Below are 24,255 nucleotides of genomic sequence, written 5' to 3'. Positions count from 1 at the left end.
TATGAATCATTTATCTAAAAATATTGACATTAGAAATGCCTATTGAATCTTTTGTATGATTTACAGCAACTTTGCTTACATCACCTGCAAACTCTTAAATTTGGTTTTTAAATACAACGGAAAATTTGTACAGAAACTTAATTTATTTATTATTTGCAGAGAAATATGAAATACATTTTTCCATTTTGTACTCTTACAATACGTTACACTATCAGAGTACTTTATCATTCTTATAGCCTGCCAAGTCTCGTCATTCAATGAGACAAAAGCTTATTTACCAACCACACAGTATGGTAAACTGACAGCATTTAGAAAAATTAGCCATTCAGTATAGGAGGACTTTTTAAGTTAAAGCTTATGTGCTGCTTAGCTACCTGAATGATTTCAAGGTGATTTACATATTTCTAAATAACATCTATAATAAATGAAGACTGTGTAATTTATAAAATATCTAATTCAAGTGATCTGAATTACATCTTATTGATAACTGTTAGGAATATTTGCACCATTAATTGTTATTAAGAAAAAGTATATCAAACAGTATGTGCTATGCCTTTGGAAAAATAAACAGTTACATCTATATGATTTTTGAAAGATTATATACTTAAAATAAAATATGCATATCTTGAACATGAAACAAAATACCAAAAAACAATTTTTATTTGTGACACATAAAATGTAACATGCTATTGTCAGTTTTAGAAATATATACACAGATATAGATATATTTAATTCAAAGAATCAACACTATAAAACAGTATATTAGAATTTAATAACAATGTAATTAAAATAGTTGAGCAATTTGAATATTTTAATATTCACATATAAATATTACAAAACATATTGTAAGAATTAAAAAAAAATATGAATTTGTTAAAAATATATTTTATAGATAAATATTTCAAGCATAACAAATAGCACCATTAAGTAGACTTTAAAACACATTTACTTGCCAAGAGTATTTACTTTCTACACAAAGTATCCACATAGTTATTCACTTTCCATAAAAAATTCAGCTTTCAGAAGATATTTATTTCTCATTAACTGAAGAAAAAAATCACACCAAAATTCTTTGGTAAAATAACTCTTTTGACAAACAGTTGATGGAAAAATAAACATGTGAAAACATAATTATAATATGCGAGTTCTTAGTATCTTAACATATACAAGTACAAATTTTTTATATAATACAAAATTTTTAATTTCTATGGTCTAAAACAGTTATGAACTATAAAACAGCAAATGGAACTCTTGATTAATAAAAACTACGCACAATACCTCAGTTGCAAAAATATTTTATGGAAATGATACAAAATGAAAAAAAAAAAAAAAATAGAAAAAAATTTTGGGTGAAATTTTTTTAAATTCAAACTGAAGTTTCATAAGATTAAAATATCAGACAAAAAAAGTGAATGTTTAAATATCTCTGAAAGTAAATTTCTCTGAGACAGTGATCATATAAAATAATTCTTGGCTAAGGTTATAAAGCTTGTACTTCGTGACATACTATAAATTTTTCTCAAAAATTAAATACCAACTTGAAAAACATTGCAAATGTGCCACAAAATATGAACTGCAAACAAATCAAGACAACTGTGGTATCTATAACACCGGTATTTGTTCATTCATTAAATAAAAAAGATATAAAATTGTTACTTATTTACAGCAGAGTTCTGAAAACCTAGACTATGTGGGATACATCTCATACAGATAATAAAAAAAAAAAAAAAAAAAAAAAAAATATTGAAAAATGGGATTGTCATTTCTTCTGTAGACGGGGAAACTTTTTACTTCCATACAGATTGTTTACTAAAAGTGCATAAAATATTTTTATTTGCATAAAAAATGCAAGACATTTTATCAACAAAACTGAAAAATAAAATTATTTTTCATTCAGAGATCTTTAAAGAGAAAAAAAAAAAAAAACATAACTTGTATCAGAAGTTAACAGGAAGTAACTGACTGCAATTACTATGTGCTATAAAAAATTCCTTGCCTAAAGAAAGAATGCACATAAAATGTCAGTGATGTTTAATCTGCTTTTAGGGAAGGGAGGGACTTGTTATGGTTATGCAATGATTCATGAAGCGAACAAATACCAATATAGTATCACTATTTTTGTTAAATGCATATTCATCAGAAGATTTGTCACATATTAATTGATTATATGAAATAAATGCCTGAAATACTTATGTGATTTGTGACACATTTTTTTACTGTATGCCAATCAGCATGTAACACACATTTATCTGAACTAATTTAAGCTTCTTAAAAGTATATATCCTATTATTTTATCTTTCTGTATTATTTAAATCAACAAAAACATTAAAAACAGGCAAGCAGATTAACAATTAACTTCATTTGTCTAAAAAAATATAATTTGAATAAACAGAATTATACTTTATTATTTAACATTAAATTATTTTATGCAAGGGAACATTTGCATACAAAAATTCCTTTTACAAAATTTTAAAATTTTTTTTATACGACACAAAAATACATGTGGTGCTATTTCAGTTAATACAATTAATGATGCAATATATGACCAGTATAACTATTTGCTCATTCACAGATTAATCTTTTTCAATGGAGATATTAAATATTTTACTTAACATAAAAAAGCACCTAAAATTGAATATTTTATTCACAGAATAAATAACAGTACATTTTTAATTAACCATTTCTCAGTTCAATTTTAGATTCAAGATAGATTTGCTTGAAAATTATCTATCTTATTAACTGCAGAATTTGAAAGAAGGCATTTTTAAGATGATTTACATATAAGAAAATCATACCAAATAAAGTTTTATATATACATACCATACAGAGAAAGAGAAAGAAATTACAATGACCCTTATAATGTTGGTTTTTCTCACACATACAAGTAGTATGCTTATTTTACATAAGTACTCCCATAATTTTGGCTTTTTTTTAAACATATAAGAAGTAATAAGCATTTTACATAGCTTTAGATTTCATATTTATTATACATCTGGAAATTTTAGCTATAAATTAATACTTTGGTATGGTCTATTTTAAAACGAAGAATGATGCAGGAAGAATATTTTTTGGTATAAACAAGAAAACAATTACCCATATGATGACATACAGGTAAAACTGTTAAGCAAAAAAAAAAAAAAAAAATTGTTCCTTTTTTTTTTAATCGAAAGATAAATGATATGTACTGTGAATGGAGAATTCAAACTGCTTTCCAACATACATTAAATTTATCAAAGAAATGCACATTTAGATACATATATTTGTTATATCAAATCATGTCAGATATTCATTAAAAATTTTATATGGAAAATTTTAGGACTGATTTTTAAAGATGATTAGAAAAGGTTTATATTCTGAGAACTCTTCTCACGTGTGATACAATTTCACAGTTGTTACTGAAAACTTTAAAATGTTATATATTTTAACCCAGTAAAACCCGTCGTAAACGACTCTCTGGTATGTCACTGTCATCATCAGAGCTAGTAGTATCTGATACAGATCCTATTGCTGGAGTTGTACTGCATCTTGGTGAGCATAAATATTGAAGAAGAGGTATTCTGTATTTTCCGCAAAAGTCCACAAATTTTATGTGTTCCACTCGAACATCAAAATACACCCCTAAAAAAGAACAAAAGTAAAATTTAATTGAGTGCCTTCTAAAATATATCTTTGAAAAATAATTAATACAACTTCATAATAAGTGACACTAAATTGGTAATTAATTTATAAATGCCAAATATATCACCATAAAAGTCCTACTGAAGCTTTAAATATCAGTTTGTAATAGAACATGACTAAACTATGCATCATGCCCACAGAAGTCCTTATGTGGCATTTATTTCCACAACCATTTCCATACACATATATTTTGTATAAAAATGTTTTAAATAATGATGCAAATATTCATGTTATGGTTTTTTCTAATTTAAAAAATCAATTTTGCAAAAATTATGAAATTTTTTATATGACTACCAGGTCTCTCTAGATAAATTTACTTTTAATTAGTACAGTGGAAACATTATGCATAAATGTATGGCTGGGTTCTGTGCACCATATGCAGAATTGTACTTTCCAAAAAATTTTCATATGAACAATCAGTTACTCATAGAAATTCTCAGTTACTGGCTATTATAAAATGTTTGATCGAGTATTCTGAACATTTTCCTGAAACTCGGAAGAAATCCAAATAATTTTCTTGTTTCCCAATTAAATATTTTTTTTAAAAAAATAGAAATCTTTTTTGAATCCAAATAATTTTGTCTCACAGTTAAATAAATTTTAAAAGACAAAGGAAACATTTTTTTTAAGAAAAAATTTGCTCATACTCAAAAAAATTGGCTTGTCTGCATACTTTCTTCCATTAGAATAGCATACCATGTTTACATCTGTGTCAGTTGCAGCTTCTAAATAAGTAATAAACAATGTGTTTAATGATCACTTCTTTTTCTAATATTGTCACATGCAAATAGGAATGCACACAAAACCGATGATAGCTCAAACCAATTTATTTTATCAAAAAGAACACCTTACAGTTCTCGAACTTAAAAAATGCTCGTACAAGTCTTCTCAGTAACACAGAGCACAATCAGTATTAATATAACTAATTACAATATTATATTACAATTAATCAGTAATAAAGCAAAATGAACCTGATACCAGATTTAAAATCAGTGCTACTAAATATATCCAAAAATATGAATAACTTGCATTGATTTGTATACTGGCCTAGTTTTCTCAGTATTTTTCAGGATTAAATCTATACTTAATCAAAGCAGCAACCAGATTAATAACCACAAAAAATTTCTAATTTGAAAAAAAAATATTAACTTAATGTTTGAAATCATGCAAGTTAAATGAAATGCCACTTTATCTTAAATATGTGAAGGGAATAAGCCTTTAAATGAAACAGCAGTTGAAATAATGTCACTTTATTCCAAAAGATATCAAATTTAGTCTTATAACAGCTGCAGATTCATCACTACATAAAATTATATTTCTCCAACAATGCAACAATACAAAAATTAAATTTCAAGACAAACCACTAAAATCCTGATTATATTGTTATGCAAATATCTATCCCATCTCTTCATGGGCATCATTTCACTGTGACCAAAATAAGAAGCAATTCCAGTAATTCTTAATTATATACCTCTTGATTAAAATACTATTTTATAACTACTAACAGCTAATATTTTACTACGATAACAAAATACTGATAGGAATCCTATTTCACATTTACACAAACACTATCCTTTTTGTGAGTTATGACAACCAACAACAAATAAAGAACAGATCATTTCTTGCAAGCATATCACACCCTGATGCATACATGATCATGCATATTTGCAGCATTATTGTAAAGATATCTGTAATGTCATATATTATGTATTTTATCACAGAATAATTTTTACATGCTGCATTTTCCTCTGAAATATTACCCCAAACCGACAGAACAACTTGAGTAAAAATACATATATTGACCAATTTTACTGCTATCAGATTATTTCATTTGGGAGGCAACAAAAAATAAAAAAATAATGCAGTTAGTTTTCTTTTAATTTGATAGTGCAATTTTCTTTAATAAGCTTTGATTGAATTTGTATTGATATGTGATATAGAATATATTCATGGAACAGGAATAATGAAACTGAAAAATTATATTAAACTGCTAATTCAAAGTATTCTGGGTTCAATGACTGTTCTTATTATGTTCTTTTTAATCATTTAAAACTGAAAGGATTAAACAGCAAATAATAAACACTGTATAAATAGGAGATTCAGTTGCAAATATCAGGCAAATTCTATCTTTCCCAGACATAAACAAAGAACTCCAAATCCACAATGCATTATAATCTGAAAGCATGAATAACAATATTCCAACTGAAAATGAAATGTTGCTCTTCTCTTATCAAATTAAAAAATTCTTGAAGTCATGCCAAATGAATCCAGCCACTTCTCTCATCATCATATTCATCTCATTTTGAATTCATGCCATATAATAATTGACCAAATCAAGTCATTTTTCTTTGAGATGTTTAGTTAGGCACAGCAACATTTTATTTTCTTATAAAGAAAAATTTAGTATTACATAATGTACATTAGCAATTGTCCAGGAAGTTTACCATTGCAAGCAAAAAGCAATGGGAATGATTCAGTAGGATATAAATAATTCAGCAGCATAATTTTTTAGCATAAAATCAATACAATTTGCTGTACAGTAAACACTTAATAGTGACTAACACATTTATCTGCCATACAATTTATTCAGTTTCAAATAATTAGAAATAGTGCTAATAGAAACAATTAATATACCTTGACTCAAAAATTTATTCTGGTACAATTTATGATTATTATGTACTTAATTTCATTCCATAAATTATACCAGAATTCCCACATCATTAACAATTTTCATGTTCCATATTGAATGAAACCAGATTTAAACATGAAACTACACAATCAAATTTTAATAAAACAAGCCATATTTCCAGTAAAAACTACATGATGACTGCCACTAAATAAGGTATTCTTCTATTATCAGGACCGGATTCAGAAATGTATGCATGTAAACACATGTGTATATATGTATACACATATATATGTGTGTACCCACACAGATACATATGTACATGTATATATATATGCACACATGAACACATACATGCATACATATATACATTTCTGGACCCGGTCCCTGATGACAGAACAGTACCCAAAATTACATACTATAGTTAGTTAACCCGAATGGTTTTGTCATCCTGGGACAATAATCCAGTCTAGTTTTTCAATGCTGGAAAATTTAGTTGAAATTTTCATATGAAATGCTGTAAGCTTTGTATTAAACTATTTTGATGTAAACATCTTTCATCAGAAATTCAGTCTGGGACTAGCTCTACCATTTGGAGATATACTCAAAGTACATATTTAATCATCTTAATTCTATTCTTCCCAATTTTCAGTTCTATTTTGATCTTAGCCTTTTTGAAAATTTGTAATATTATGTAAGTATATTTTTTGCATTCATATTTTGAAATCATGCACAGCTAGCTGAAAAACACTTGATATTTTAGATGACTTTACAGTTTTTACAAATTTAAAACAAATTCTACTTCTCTTTTTTTTTTTTTTTCTTGGCACTGTATATTTTGCATAAAACAAAACAAAGTAATTAATATACTGGTTTAAAAATTTCTCTGATTTTTTTAAAAGGATCAATTACAACTCTTTCCCTTTTATATGTTTAAATCCTCAAGGTGTAAATCCTTTATAGATAATAATAGTACAAATGGAATTTCATAGATGTAAAAACATGTCTTACAGCATGAACATTGTTAACCACAAGCAAATATAGCATTTGGTATTGGGCATGATGTAAGAAGCTGGGTTTGCTTCACTTTCACAAGACTATTACATGGTCAAGCCACATTAATGTAACCACCTCTGTTTGATGTCACCACTAAATAACCAATAACATAAGACGTGTTAGTAGTATAGTGTATACATACAGTGCATATGGTGTGCTGCAGGCATTTAGAAAACATTTCATTTGTTGTTATCTTCAATAAACGGAACAATTTAACAAACTTTAGAAAAAAAATTTAATTAAATTAAATTATTGTCTTTTGAACGAATAATCCAGCATTTCAGACACTGTGCAGCTAGTAAACAGTTCATGTGCTGCTGAGCTGAAAGCACACCACAATTTCACTATACAAAATAAGCAGTGTGAAACACCATAAGCCATAGTTGAAATAAGTTAAAAGCAGCTGCAGTGGTGCATTTGGGCTAAATGGTACAGGGGAGCAATTTATTACCCAAATGTACCAGAGGGCTACTGCAAATGTACCCAAAATGACAGTTCAGCAAACTTTGCTGCACATGGAGCTGCACACAAATAAATAGCAACAGCATCTATGCTAATGGCTATTCATCAGTGAAGGAGGCTGCAAAATTTATATGGAAATCCAACAGAGTTAACACAGAGCCTCCTCCACTGAGTGGCTTGCATGATGAATCAGTCCCCCCCCTTTCATTAGTTGGATGGCCATAAGACGAAAAACATCAGAGAACAAACACTTCTCAACTATTTGTGGTTGAATGCAAACTAGAGATGGCAACATTATAATTTAGGAAACATTTTTACAACATTCTCTTGGTCTATTCATCATTGTGGATAGAACTATGGGTCATATTAAGCATGTATCGATCCTTGCACACCATATACAGCCAAACACGCAGAGTATTCCCTGGCAATGATGGCATCTTTCCGCACAATGATATGATATGTCACACAGCTATGAATATGCAAAGATGGTTGGAAAAGCAGAAAGACTACTTTAACGCACTTCTCTGAATCCGTACTTTCCCAGGCTTAAACATAGTTAGAATCTCCAGGACCACATTGATCAGGCCCAGCAGCTGTCAACTGCATAGCAGTTAGCATGGTTCCATATCCTTATGAACAATAACTTACTAAGTTTCTCTCAGCGCATTTATCTGCTTTCCACACTGCACATGGTGGTTATTAACAGGTGCACACAATAATGTGACCCAAATGTATATTATCCCCTTACATTGCATACTGAAAGGAAAAATGAGAGAGAATATACAGGGGTTGGACAAAAATATGGAAACACCTTTAAAAAAACATGTTTCTTTGCTTAATATGGCGTAGGAAACCCGCTGGCATCCAAAACAGTTTGCAGTCTTCTCAGAATGGATAAATACAGTTCCTGTATGTTTGCCAAGGGAAAATTATACCATTCTTCCTGCAAAACGGTGGGAAGTTCAGATAACGATGTTGGCGGTGGATAACGAGAACGCACTTTCCGTTCCAATATAGACCACAAAGGTTCGATAATATTCAGGTCTGGTGACTGTGGTGGCCAGGGGAGATGGGACAACTCATCCTCGTGCTCAGAAAACCAGTCCTGGACAATGTGAGCTGTGTGAACAGGGGCTTTGTCGTCTTGGAAGACACCATCACCATCGGGGAACAAAGTTTGTACCATGGGATGAATTTGATCGGCCAAAATGTTCACATAAGTCTTGGCAGTCATGTGCCCTGACACAGTTATCATGGGGCTAGCAGAGAACCACGATATGGCTGCCCAAACCATAACAGAACCCCCGCCATGTTTCACTCTTGGCAACAAGCAGTCTGTATTATAGGCTTGAGATGGCGTTCTCCAGACGTAAACTCGGCCAGAAGTGGGAAACAATGTAAAAGAAGACTCGTCAGACCATATTACTCGCTTCCACTGCTCTATAGTTCAGGCTTTATGACTTAAACACCACCTTTTCCTGTTACGGGCATTAGCATCACTGATGAATGGCTACTCAATTGCAGCATGGCCAGCAATTCCCTGTTTATGAAGCTCCCTTCTAATTGTTTTGGTACTCACAGGGTTCGGTAACACAACATTCATTTCAGCAGTAACTTTTGCAGCTGTGGTATTCTTATTTTTCGTCACAATTGCCCTTAATGATCGTCTGCCACGATCACTCAGGACACACTTTCGTCCGCGCTGTGATTTAGCAGATGATGTTTTTCCGCTTTTCAAATATGCGGAATAAATCTTCGATACAGTACCTCTTGAAACACTAAACACCTCGGCTACCTTACTTACGGAAGCACCTACCATACGTGCTCCAACAATTTGCCTACGTTCGAAGTCTGTTAACTCTGACATAATGCAATGACAACCTCACATAACAGTACTCCGACAACAACTGAACTGTTTAGCACATTTACGAAGTTGTATAGGTTGCGTCAGTAGTCAAAAATGCCAGCACCACCTACATATTTCATTAAAATCAATCTTTCTTTTCAAACAGGCATTTCACAAGGTGTTTCCATATTTTTGTCCATCCACCGTATGTTTAAACGTCTTATTTAAAAAGCTGATTTAGGCATTATCATTTGGAAAACATTTTTTATGAAGAACATAACAAAGTACATAAACAAATTTAAATGAAATTATGAACCAAAAAAAAAGTTTTTGTTTTTGATATCTATCTAGTAGTGATTCAGTAAACTACATGTGTCAGCATAAACATGTATGTTCTACTTTTTAAACTATTCTTTTTCATATAATTATTTTTTAAACAACATATAAATATATATGTTAAAAAAGAAAGCTTTTATACAACTAGATATAAATTTTAAAAACTATGGATTCGATGTAATGAATATTCAAAATAATTTTTAAATGTTGTCTTTCAATGCAAAGTTTAGCTTTAAAAATTTAAAAATAATTGATACACATACCTCGACACTTAGGGTTAACACACCTACAAGCACTTTTCAGATAGTACACTAAATTTGGAGGTAGATCTTTGTCTTTATAAGGAACACGAAATTGTTTTATACTCCTAGCAGCAAGTTCTCTTAGCGATGGAGGATCATATGTCATGTCTTGCACAAATCTTACAACTAAGGGATTATCACGTAAACTGAGCTACAGGAGAGGAAAATGATTTAGAACACAGATATGAATAAAATGAAGCTGAAAATACTATAATATATAATATACATATTGCAATATTTAAAAATAATAAATAGTAAGAAAATTATAATAAATTCAAATTGATCAACATAATTTCCTATCTATAATTATTACTCATATAAGAGTGATGAATTATAGCTACCTGTCATTTTGTTTAACAGTAGAAATACTGACAATTAACACACAACTATTTCAACCAGAAAAGAAGACATTTAATCAGATAACTTTGATAATTCAAGTATCTTGATTAACAGATAAAATTTTAAAAGAAAAACAGAGAAATGCTGCAGTGAAAAAGTGATATAATTAAAATCTCATACAATTTATATTAGTTTACATCCACATGATGCAATACAGTTAATATCAAACATAAATTACTAATTGCCCATTCTAAAATCACACAGTTAACACTAAATAATTAATTCCTTTACAATAAAAAATAAACTGGAGTGTTTACTTCAAAGATTTTCTTTTTGTCATATGTCAAGTTTCACTTGAAAACATGAAATATATCAAGTCACATAATTTATTTCAGTTCCTTCAAAAAGTAATGAAAAGAATAGGCAGTGCTGATTAAGACATTTATTAAGCTTGTTTATTTAGGATATGGCAAAGCACAAAAGGCCTATGTGTCTAATGGAAGGGATGCCTTCATGAAAAACTTTCTAAGGGAAATTGGTTTGCATTTTACAATATGCATTATGAAAACCTCAAAATAGCTATGCAGCTAGCCTTTTCACCAGTATTCGAACTTGGATTGAACTACCATATTCAATGATTTTAAATACTTGTTAGAGAGGTGTCTTCTCATTCTTTGGTTCTTTCTGTTAACCTTTTCTGGATGGGCGTCCCATATACACATTCCCTAAGAACATCTCTTAAAGCTTGGCACAGAAACAAGGGAAATCCTGTCACTGCAATACTTCATCGATGGCATCCGAGATACTGAAATACAGAAAGCTCTGCAAATGACAATTGACACAGGAGCAAATGGCAGATGTGAAGGACATAAAAAGCGCTCTGTTGTACGCCGTGAAAGTCGAGGCAGCCCAGGAAGCAACACGTAGAGATCGCTACCCAGTCAGAGCTGTGAGAGTCCATGAGCCAGTGGATCAATTGATGGCTCATTTAGATGATTTATCCAGACAAGTCGACGCTTTGATACGGAGTAGCAGTGAGAACAAAGTGGCTCTAAGGTGTTGGAGATGTGGTATTGAAAGGCACATATGATGGCAGTGCAGAACACTCCAGGGCACGGATAATAAAATGCATGATTTGACAAGACCAGTGAATGCCTTGAGAGAGAATACTGGTGAGAAGAAACCAACCCTAAAGGCCCTTGAAGGCCACATACGAAGAAAATGCAGAACATCCCAAAGCACGGAAAATAAGAGAGGCGGGTTAAACAGATAGGGATGGAAAAAAACTGACAAGGAACTAAAGTGCTGGAACTGTGGAGCTGAAGGCCACGAACTAAAGAATTGCAGAACACACCAGGGTACGAAAATTGAGACCATTTCTCAACAACGACGCAGGAAACAAATTAATGACCATATCAACGAACAGAGGTTGCCAGATAATGAAAAAACTTGCTTTAAAGCACTCAAGATTTCTACAGTGAGTGGGAACAGTAACGGACTGTCCATCAATGAGCATATCAATGGAGTTCCTCGCAATATGATCATTGACACAGGAGCTAATATTACCATCATTAGGAAAGATTTAGCTGAGAAGTTTAAAGGTAAACTTATTTGGATGCCATCCTGTGTTACCCTTCAGACTGCGTCTGGTGACAAGATCGACATAACTGGGAAGTTAAACGTAAACATCACGTTTGGAAGTGCCGCCTACCATCACACGGCATATGTGGCGGATATTACAGATCCATGCATACTCGGATTGGACTTTTTAAGGAAATACAATTTTTCCTTAGACTTGAAAAACAACAAACTGCTTTCAGGATCTAAAGATATGACTATCCATCCTAAGAAGGGATCCTCACCTGGAAATGCCGACGCTTTGTCCGAAAGAACCAGCTCGAGAAACAGCCGAAATCATGCTAGGGTCGAAAAGAAACACCAGACTACCAGCTATTCTCCATCTCAGATGCTCTTCGGTCGAGACCTTCGTCTGCCTTGTGACCGCCTGTTTCATCGCCGTACGGATGCGCCTTCATCGCCTGAGGAACACATCCAAGATGTCAAGGCCCGTTTTGAAGTGATGCACCGTTCCGCACGAAAGCGAGTGAACTTAGCGACGGAGAAAGTGAAGACCAGATACAACACGAGAGCTGCTGGACATAGATCCAACGAAGGAGACAAGGTGTGGTTGTGGAACCCGATTCGACGAAAAGGAGTCAGGCCTGATTTACAGTCACCTTGGGATGGTCCGCACACAGTCTTAAACAGGCCGAATGGCGTCGTGGTTCGGATCCGCGAGTCTTCGAACTCTAATCATAAAGTTCATTGCGACAGGTTAGCTCATTACTATGGCCATAGTACATAGTGTAAATAACGTAAATAGTGTAAGACCATGGTCCTTTTTGTTTCTAAATGTGTATTTGATTTTATTTGTATTTAGTATTTGATAGCATTTGATTTGTATTTAGTATTTGATTGCATTTATTGTTCATTTTTTTTTGTTTGTTTGTTATTGTAATGTAATGTTTATTATTGTATTTATGCCTTAGTTGTAAGTTTGGCTTCCTGTCCAGAGATTGTACTGCCTGAGACGTGCAGTCCTTGGGAAGGGGGCAGTGTTACAGATTTGGTATTTAAATAGCTAATGTTATTTGAATTATAAATTAAATTGGTTTATTCCCCGTGCAGTGCAGCGCGTGACGAATATTAAAGGAAAGCTAAGCCGGAAAATTAAAAATACAAGAGCAAGTGCATCTAACATTTAATAAATAAACATCTCTTTTTGATTTCGAGAAAGTTCCAGAAAATTCTCGCGCGCGATTGAAATCTCATAAAAGGAGGAAAACCTCTCAGTTCATGTGATTTTAGTTAGTTACTTAGTTTGTTGTTGTTTTAAGAGTTTGTTTAAAAAACTGCTCTTGTTGATTGTAGTGAATTCGCGGATTAGCTTTCTTTAGCTGTTTTGAATTAAGTTCTCTTGAACATTTGAGTAGTTAGAAGATACTACTATGATATATTGTGATACTGCATGATTATTTGAGGACATTTAATCATATTTGTTGTGATAATAATAAATTTTCTTAATTTTTCATTGGTCTTGTGTATTCATTTCGTAACAAACCCGTATGCACGCAACAGTATAATGAATATAATATATAATGCTTAATATACACAATGCCAAGTCTGTGCATAATGACAAAGTGTGCAATTTTTTTTTTTTTTTTTTGGGGGGGGGGAAACATGAAAGTTAAAATAAACTTGTCACTGGCTACAAAATTAGCAAAAATCGACTATAGCAATTGTAAATCTAAGATGGAAAATTACCCAACTGATGTCTACAATAATCGCATTATTAAAGACAATCTTTTCAGTACAATAATGCGATATAAACAGACTACCATATTTTGCACTCTGATGCATAGTTGGCAACTAGTGCCTCCTTATTAAAAAATCACCCCTTTTTATGAACCACATATTTAATAACACAATAAAAATATTTCCATAATTACTAAAATTTATGCAGTATGATCTTGCAGAGCATTCATAATAAAAATGAGCAAATATACAGAAATACAAGCAAATTAAAATCCTTATCACCCATACTTAATCTTACTATATTCATATTTGTTATAAACAAACTATAAAATTTCAACAATTTCTGTATGAGCTGTTAAATATGGTAATTAATACAAATTACTCCTTACAGTGCAGTTAGATTTAAAAAGTCAAAATTATGTAATCCTGATAATGGTTATAATTTGGTAAATACATACTGTAAACACAAAATAGCAAATCATTGTAAATAAATTGAAAAAGAAAAAAAAAAATTGGGTTATTTTTGCATAAAAACTTCATAATAATTCAGTAGAGTATAAATTTAAATAACAATAATACGAAAAGTAGAAACATGCACATTTTTCACAGAAAATATATTAGATAAAAGACAGAAGTAAAATTTAAATTTCATTCAGCATATATTTAAAATAAGGATTGTTCAACATATAGTATGAGATAAATAGTTTTTTTCTCTATCAAAGCATATAATTCTGTTTTTTTTTTTTTTTTTTTTTTTTTTTTTGTTTTGTTTTTCATTTAAAATACTAAATAAATGTTAATTTTACCAATTATTATACCTTTTATACGCAAAATAACCTTTATACCTTTTATACGCAAAATGTATCTATAAATTTAGATACATATTATTCTGCATATATATATATATATATATATGATCTTAAGAGAAAGCTGTTATTTTAAGGAGTAATATGAAACGTACTTCAACAAGACCTTTGAGAGTAACTATTTCTGGTGGCAATGTGGTTAACTGATTTTTATGTAAAGAGAGTGATCTCAATCGACGAAGGCAAGATATCGTTGAAGGCAAGCTCTGAAGCTGATTCTCACACAAGACGAGAGATCGCAAAAAGTGCAATCGACCCATTTCGGCAGGAATATCCTTCAGATTGTTGCCACCAAGATAGAGAACTTCCAACCTAGAAAATATCTTAAGCATTAGCTAAATATCAAACATAATAATAAATATTTTAAATGTAACAGTCATATAATAGCAAGTTTGAAAGTAGGACAATTTAATAAACATTTATATAGTCTGGAGTTCTACACTTCCTCATTCTGGATTTTTTGAAAGAATGCAAATTTTCAGGAAATTGTTTCTTTGAATATAATATCTTGTCTTCTATAGAAATGCTGCAACAGTAAAATACCTTAGTAACCGTGGTAAAAATGAACTCAACACTACTGCATTATCTGCCCAATGCTCCTGTAAGCTGCTAATCGTTGGCGACTAATTTTTCGCCAACCTAACACATAAAAAACAGTAGACATTTTAAAAAATGATGATGCACTAAAACTTATAGACAAAACAACAAATTAATGAAATAAAAAATGTAAGAAACACCCATAATGAAAGACTGAAAATTACAAAAAATAACAATAAATAAATTAAATTAAAACATGAAAACATCCATAATGAAACACTGAAAATTTCATAAAACAACATTCATAACAAAACACCAAAAATTACATAAAACAAAAAAAATTACTAAATTAAAAACCCAACAAACATGTTGTGCAAATAAACAGTACATGTTAAAAAGACAAAGGAAATGTGGGATTATATTACTGATCTGAGATTAAAAAAGTCTAATGTGTACACCACACGACTTCCTGATACAGAATATTAAATTATACACACTTTTTGCTGCATTTCATTTAAACTTGTTTCCCTGAATTTCATTAGAGATATATTCCTCATTCAATTAATTCCATTCTCAGTTCGTGGCGAGGCAAAAATACATAAAACCTCAAAATATCTTCATTAAAAATTGAAAAATATAGAAAAAAATAAAACATCAAATACAGTTAAAACAATCAACAATTACAATTAGAGTTTCTATGCAAAAACAAGCAATTCGGCCAGCAGGCAACAAGGCATATTTTTTGGTTCGTAAAAATGAAAATTTCATTTTGGTTTCACTGGGCAAAAAGGCACTGAAAGTGCAGAAACTGAATTCACTATTCTGCTAAATTTCAAACATAAACCAATGTGGCTGCTAAGGTAAACAAAAATAATAGTAGCACTTATAATTAAATTGTTGATAATTTTACAACTATTGCATGTAGATTAACTTACCCAGACGAGAAAACATAATTCGATAATTTTTTAAAGCAAAAAATGAACAATTTTCCTACATATAAGAATAAAAAAACTGAGCTCACTGTTACATAATGTAACATAACATAAAAGGTTGTTACATAACATAATGTTATAACATAATCATAAATAAATATGATAAATTTCTATGTACATTAGTTTTTTAATAATAAGACGTACGCATTTGAGAAACGAAGCGGCACGAGGATAACAGAGCAGCAGTTAGGGAAGAGAAGAATGATGCAGTTAACTCCTCAGCAATATATCTGAGGTTGTTACATAACATAGAAGATTCTCAAATTTGGGAGAACAAATGAATTTAGAAGGAGATCACCAAATCTAGAATCATTAATTTTGAAGACGAAAATTATTTTTAAAGCAGCTATCATATTTTCTTATATCTTACATATATACATACATAGAATGATAATAAAAGCAGGGTTAAAAAATAGCTAAAGCCATAAAGAACATTTGAATAATCTAACTCTAGAGATTACATGTTAATATATATCCAACAGATAAGAATAAAAAAAACTGAGCTCACTGAGCTGAATAACAGAATGGAATATATGTAATGTTCTAATGCATAGAAGAAAACACCGGAAGTTTTAATGTTCTAATGCATAGAAGCTTTAATTTTATATTAGCTTTATATGAATAGAGAATATTTGTTGAATTCAAATATATATATATGTAAGATATAAAAAATACAGTGGCTTTGCGCAAACTGGCAACCTATAATTAACTTTCCGCAATTTCAGGATCTTCCCCCTAGACCAGTACTTTTCAAGAACATTCTGGCATGTTATATATAACCACTAGTATAAATACTAAGTATGTGCCATTTTTTGTCAGACTGCTTTCTTCTATTGCTGCTACAAGACCTTGCTGCTGTTTATCCCATCTTTCTTCCCTTTATTAGAACAATTATCACATAGAAAAGTATAAATTTAATCTTACTTAGTTAAATCACTACTGAATATGTAATTTAGAGAATTTCATCTAAAGGGAAAGTGAGAATTGAATAAAAAAGTGGAATCTAAAAAGCTAAATCCTTCTTTGTCATCATTTTGCAGCCTTCTACTTAGCCACAATGCCCGGACTCTGATGTAGTTATATCGCCTAACTTTATCATTCGTGTGCTTGCCAGCCAAAATATTACATATATATACACTTTTGGTCAGCCGATTGCAAATAAAAAGGGAGGTGCACAACTAAATGTTATAGCAGTCCTACATACAAAATTTCAACATTATGAGGCTACTTTTTTCCGAGTTATTCGAAATACATACACACATACGTACAGACGCCACAAAAAAAATCTCTTCTGAATCCATTTTAAATCAGTTTTGTAATTCATTTAGAGAAAAAGAGTCCTTTATTCTACCCTTACATAAAAATGTCATGCAAAAACATCGTTAAATTGCATCGATAGCGGTCAAAATGGATATCTTCGTTAAAATACAATACCCAGAATTTTTCATGATTACATTACTCCACTTTACTTCTTACAAGGAAGTATTTTAATCATGAAAAATTCGAAGTTATTTAACTTCACATTTTTCATGAAGTTAAATACAATGGCATACTATACAATATACACTCATTACAATGGCATACTAATATCATATTAATATTGGTTTAATAGCAGTTTTACAGTTTTTCTTGTTAAAACAGTCACCCCACAAACTTTTGGTGATATCTAAAATGCACATAACAGACTAGCCAATTTTAGCAATTAAGTGTCGTAGCCACTTTATCAAGTTTTAACAAGTACAAAGTTTTTATTTTGATCATCAATCACTGGCAAAAAAACATCGGACCCACTTTTGCCATTAGGTAAGTAAGTGTGCCATTGGTGTTTTACAGCACAATGTAAGAGATTTGGAATCATTGGGACTCTAGCAACAGTATATCAGAATAATCTGGATTTCAGATCATCCAGAAATCCAGCATGTAACTAAATTTTAAATCTAGTAAGATCGCATATTGACATAGCAATACTGGGGCTTCACTTACTGTTTATATCAGGTAGAAGAATCCAACCCCTTCCCCAAGAGAGCTAGCACTAAAGCTAGGGCGACAAAATTTTTAGAATTTAAAGGAGGACAGAGAAGCAAAAATGTGGAATGGCAAAATTTTTAGAATTTAGGAGAGGCACTACCCAGCAGAATTTAGGGTGGTAAAGTTTTAGAACTTAGAGAAGTACCAGGTAGAAGAATTAGAACCAGCAGGAAATGTATTGGATGGCAAAATTCATATTGTTGGCCATGCCAAACCACTGTAGGGCTGAAAGTGTCATCTTGGGCAACAATAATACAACGTCAATTAATGTACACTCAGACCTATCTTTATATATACTCCTTTCCTTGCAATTTTTTTTCTTTTCCTTTTTGATGAGATTTCTTTTTATGCGGTATACAAAAAAGGCCCATCAAAACTCATAATATGAATAAAAATTAATTTAAAAAGAAAGCAACAAATGGCTGATAGTTTCAAAATAACATGCAATCTAAAAAGAAACCAACAGATGACCTTTTGATATTACACCATCACATAATAAATTGATACCATTTCTAAAAGATCTTTTAAATTCTAGAATGAGCTTCAAACCTGTAGGTCTGGTTACCGCAACACATACAAACCAGACAACCATCATCGCTAAAAGTGATCACTGACTACACCATATCACCACGTGTGCCAATTCTGAATGAGTGCAAGTTTGCATCTTCAAAAGACAGAACTGATTTTGAACCACTTCTCCACATGAAAATAAGCATTCTTGACTATGAAAATAATGGGTGAAGTGCAGAATCACCCACTTACATGACACATATCAATGTGTACATGGACAAAAACAAGGGAGTGCGGAATGCCAAGTTTGTGCAAATCTGATTTTTTTTTTTTTTTTTTTTAAATGAAAATAGGTTGATGTGTACATGGCTACTGAGTGCATGCAGTTCTTTGACCTGTTATTTTCAAGTTGATGCAAAATCGCCCACTTATCTGGTGTGTATCAATGTGTACGTGGACAAAGTCAAGGGAGTGTGCAATACCAAGTTTGTGCAATTCTCTGATTTTTTTTTTAAATAAAAATAGGTCAATGTGTACATGGATACCGAGTTTGCACAATTCTCTGACTTGTTATTTTCAAGTTCGCGATTTTGAGAAATGCACAAAGCGGTGGGCGATTCTGCACTTTCCTCCAAAATAATTATCATGTACATATTATAATTTTTTGCAATATTAAAAGTAAAAGCAAATAAAGCATCCAAAAATGTTCCAGTTTCTAAATGAAATTTTGCCTTGTTTGGAAAACCAATTTTTAAGTATATCATTCAGATTCCGAGCTATTTTCTGTACTGGACTTTTTTATGTGGTCATATTTACAGCATAATTTTTTATAGCTATTTATGAAATTTCAGAATATTTTTTATGCATTTTCTTTTGTGAGGCCCCTACTCCTGTACAAAAACAGGTTTGAGTGTACTGTTATAGGCTAAAACAGCCAGCAAGTGTTTGAAAGTGATGCACAGGAATTTCAGTTTATTGGCAGAAAAATTGCTTTAGAGCACACTTGAATTTCTTCAGTATTGCATTCTCCACTACTAGAGTTAGGAATTTATTTATTCTTTGGCTGGTGGTCCAGATTCAGAGTAGCAGCTAGGGCTTTCAGCACCCGGAAACAACAAAATTTTGTCAACTCATACTTTGTCAAGAATGGAAAACAACTAAAATTTTGTCATATCAATTTGGCACCCCCTAGATGCTGCGTCCTGAGACAGATATCCCCTTTGAACCCCTCTGGCTTTGCCCTATCCAGATGTTGGACTTCGTACTGTACCATTTCTCTATATTCACCTAATAACAGAAAAGTAGTTCCAAAATTTGTTCGCACAATTTCATTATAAAATTTTTCACTAAATTAATCTTCAATTACGAAAACTTCCCAATTCACACTTTTTTAGTTTGTTTATGCAATATTAATTGCAATGCCAAATTACAAACACATCATTACTTGCAAGTTACTGTCTGAAAAGTCATAGATGGCAAGTTGTCACTTAGCAAAAGATCAACTGAAAAAAACCTGCCTTATAAAGTAAAAGTTCCACTGCATATATTTATGCCAATAAAAATATGATAAAACTATAAATAAAAGCAGAAAAAGGTACTACCTTATTATAAGGGCCCTCAAGACGAAATTGCTTATCAATCGAGATATCTCGCTACATGTTTTTATATCTTGTTACATGTTACATCTTGGTTGATTAGCGACTAAATTTTGGAGGCTATAATAAAGAAGTACCCATAAAAGATAGAAAATTAATTATTCAAATCCTACCATACAGGTAAAACAAAAATTTCATTTCAGAGAAATTACAATTCTTTGCTGTATTTTTTTAAATAAAATAATAAAAATTCAAATATCATTTGGCTTTATATTTGGATATTTATTTTACAAATAAGTTCTAACTGAGAGAGTTTCTTGAAATCTAGGCAGAATGTTATAAACATCAACTGAAATTATAAATTTTAACCACACCTTGCTTGATGACACTTCTCACTAAGGGCAATCTTCCTGAGAACGTAATTAAATAATTATACAGACTATTACAAATTATCACATTAACCGCTTCCCTTACAAATTTTTTTGAAAAAAATTGCAAAAAATCATCACATTTTTTTTTTATTTTATTATTAAATACAACAAAACAAAACGAATCAAAATATGTAGGTTTTGAATTTTTAATTTTTTGAAGGTGTACAGGCATTTATTTTTAATATTAGTTTACTATCCCAAGTTATCTCGGGCAAACGAAAAAAAGTTAAATATTAATCTTTGTATGATAGTTTTTGAAACAAGGGACAACACAAAGTGATACCTGACGTTCTACACTGGTATCTGGTCTCTTTTCTTACTGGCTTACCGCTGGAATCTCTTTCACGGGAGCACAGAGTGCACTGTCTCGTTGGATTTGATTTTTTTTATTATTATTATTACTTTTTTCCCCACATCTTCATAATCACTATCTGGAAAATCATCGCTTTCGCTATCTTCCATCATCGTCATTATTTTATTTTTTTCCAATGCATGGATCCTTCTTTATACATTACTAATCCACAAGCCAATGTATACTATACGATAGGGAAACGCGATCAGTCCCTCCAAAAAAACCGCACAACCAACAAAATTTGGCAGACTACCAATCAAAGCTGAATATTTCCTTTTATTTCCTCCAGATCGAGTAAAACCGTGATAAAAGAAATCGTACTAACAATATCTGCTTCGCCTGAGTTTTCTCGGGTTCTAATTAACTGCAATATATACGAACCCGAGATAACCAGGCAAGCGGTTAAGATGAGGTCACTACAGACCTGACCATATTTAGGAGGTATTAAATTATATCAAAATAATGACAGAAAAAATACCACTTTAACTGTGCACATATAGATTCTATGCAGGTGCCCAAATTGACCAAAACACCTATCCAGTTAAATATTGACAAGAATTATAGACACGAGTAAAGAAACATATTTCACTAAAATGATCGGTGGAATTAAAACAGAATGCTAATGTACGAATATTGCACAATAAATAATGAAAGAAAAATTATATCTAAACTAATTTAATGAGTAATAAAATCAAAGGACAAGTAGAAGTATATCTTTAAAATTCTTAGCAATATTTCATTCAATGTTCTGACTTTTGAAAACTTGCTCTATACTGCTGATTAATTTTTTTATTTTCTAAATATTTTACACTTATACATAGTTTTTAAAAAATTTAATAAAAATATTATTTAAAAATAAAGTTAAAAAACACTCAGTTGTAACTTTTAGATTACTTTTACAGTAGAATCTAAATTGTCTTGATACATCTGAAACCCACAGATTATTAAGCTTAAATATACAAAAATCAAGTGACATTACTTTTCTAACTTCCAAATATCTCGTGGTACTTCTTCAAGTTGATTGCCACCCATATACAATGATTTCAAACTACGAATGTCGATTATTTCTGGAGGCACCGTTTTGAATAAATTTCCACTTAGGTTCAATTCTTCCAGATTATGGAGCTGGCCGAATTTTTTTGGAAGTGAAAAATCTCCTAGAAAATTATTTCGAGCAATTAATATATTTAGTTGAGTCAATTCAAATACAGCTTCATTTATTTCAGTTAAAAAATTGTTGCTTAAATCAATATGCTTCAAATTCTTAAATTTATTGATATTTTCAGGAATAAAATCCAATCTGTTATGTTGAAGATACAAATAGTGTACATGTCTCTTACAAACGTTTCTTTCATCTTCGTCATATTCATCAGGTGCCTTGAATATTTCCAAATTGTGATGTAAAGTAATTCCATCTAAGTTCAAATAAGACAAATCTAACGAGTACTCATTGGCATGATTGTGATAATATGACCAATTGGCTACATCCTCATGACTACTACTGGGAACCGAGTTTCTTTCTCCTGAATTATTTACTTCATTTTTTCCTTTCTCTTCTTCATACTTGTAACCTTCGGCCATCATTAAAAGCAGAAGTTAAATTATTACTTTGAAGTGATTTTCGAGTTTTTCAACTAACTCGATATGGGAAAAGAGTCATATTGTTTATCTTCGAAAAATTGCCTTAAAACAGTTACCCATCATAAATTATCAAGAGAGAGATCACACGATTAATCGGTTCCAGTTATATGTTGTGTTGCCAGCGCACGAGTGATGAATAAGTGATAAATAAAGTCAGAGAGATAGACTAAGTAGACAGACGTCTAGTTTTGCACCCACTAACTCTTTTTGCACCGATTAGCGAAAAATCAAGCTTAGGTGCGAAAAGATGGGTATATAGAAAGCGGCAATTTCGTATTCCAGAGGAGAGTAAAAAGGAACTCGTACTCTTTATAAAGAAAAGGAAAAGAAATAGAAAATTTCTTAAAAATACAAAAAAGTAAAAAGTAAAAAAGGAACTTGTACTCTTTATAAAGAAAAGGAAAAGAAATAGAAAATTTCTTAAAAATACAAAAAAGTAAAAAGTAAAAAAGGAACTTGTACTCTTTATAAAGAAAAGGAAAAGAAATAGAAAATTTCTTAAAAATACAATGAGTGTAGTCAAAAGGGGAGGAAGCTGTGTTCATTTACAAAAAATAGTATCTCCCAGGTGTGTGTAGTAATGGAATGAGTAGGTGTGAGAATTATGTAAGCAATAAGATAAACAAATTGATAGTCTGAGAATTTCAGATCACCTCAAAGAGGAGTGTACCAGTAGAAATTCAAAATATTAATAAGAGCTGAAATTATAAAATTAATGAAACTAATGGTATTTGTACGACGATTCAAGTTTAACATCTGCTTACGCTAAACAGTCGCAACAGGACTACTAGCTTTAAGAATCAATACCAGAAACCTAAGCAGTAAAACATAAAATCAAATATATAAAACGCCCAATACGAGGGAATAAATTCACTATTCTAAACAAGGGGCATATTTAAGAGAGGATGCTAATGATCTGCCCGCCCTCAACATTCAGGACGGGCATCGCAGTCCTGAATTTCTTAAAAGGCTCTGGTCTCGTAAGTGTTTTGGATATTGAATTTTTTCAGTTCTAAGCACTGAGTCATAAATTCCTAATAAATAAATTTTCAGTAACCAGTTGTTAGACAGCAATGACCTCGATGAGTCAATGTCTTATTTTATTTCTGAAAGCCATATTTCCCATTTCAAGAATACAATATTTGACTATTTATAACTAATTTTTTTTATAAATGTGTAATGATTAGACGACCAATCAGTGATCGCAACAAAAAACATATCCAATTATCAGCAGAGAAGGCAAAAATAAACTTTTACGGCTGCCATACGATACTTGGTTCCTAAGCAACAGATCTCAGTACCCATAGTTATTTACCACCTTCCAGGATAAGAAAGCAGTAGTG

The 24,255-nt window shown here is 31.2% G+C and overlaps 1 protein-coding gene across 2 annotated transcripts; it reads right to left on the bottom strand.

Annotated features, from left to right (window-relative positions):
- Positions 1-642: 642 nt before the first annotated feature.
- Positions 643-23,035, bottom strand: LOC118182045 (leucine-rich repeat-containing protein 58-like). Of its 2 annotated transcripts, XM_085819621.1 has the most exons (5): positions 22,251-23,035; positions 14,922-15,138; positions 10,268-10,457; positions 4,326-4,403; positions 643-3,618 (listed from the first exon to the last, which is right to left on the bottom strand). In XM_085819621.1, exons 1-5 carry the CDS (start codon positions 22,853-22,855, stop codon positions 3,422-3,424), a joined length of 1,287 nt encoding a protein of 428 aa, XP_085675747.1. In that variant the 5' UTR covers positions 22,856-23,035; the 3' UTR covers positions 643-3,421. The 2 variants fall into 2 exon arrangements, with proteins under 2 accessions (XP_085675747.1, XP_035207203.1); XM_035351312.2 differs by lacking the exon at positions 4,326-4,403 and having other exon boundaries at positions 22,251-23,031.
- Between the last annotated feature and the right edge of the window lie 1,220 nt (positions 23,036-24,255).

Source organism: Stegodyphus dumicola, chromosome 6, assembly GCF_044657685.1.
Source record: "Stegodyphus dumicola isolate Sdum_Otavi_A_Nest chromosome 6, ASM4465768v1".
Classification (NCBI taxonomy): Eukaryota; Metazoa; Arthropoda; class Arachnida; order Araneae; family Eresidae; genus Stegodyphus; species Stegodyphus dumicola.
The sequence above is the reverse complement of the archived record's forward strand: the minus strand, read 5'-3'. Positions and strand labels throughout refer to the sequence as shown.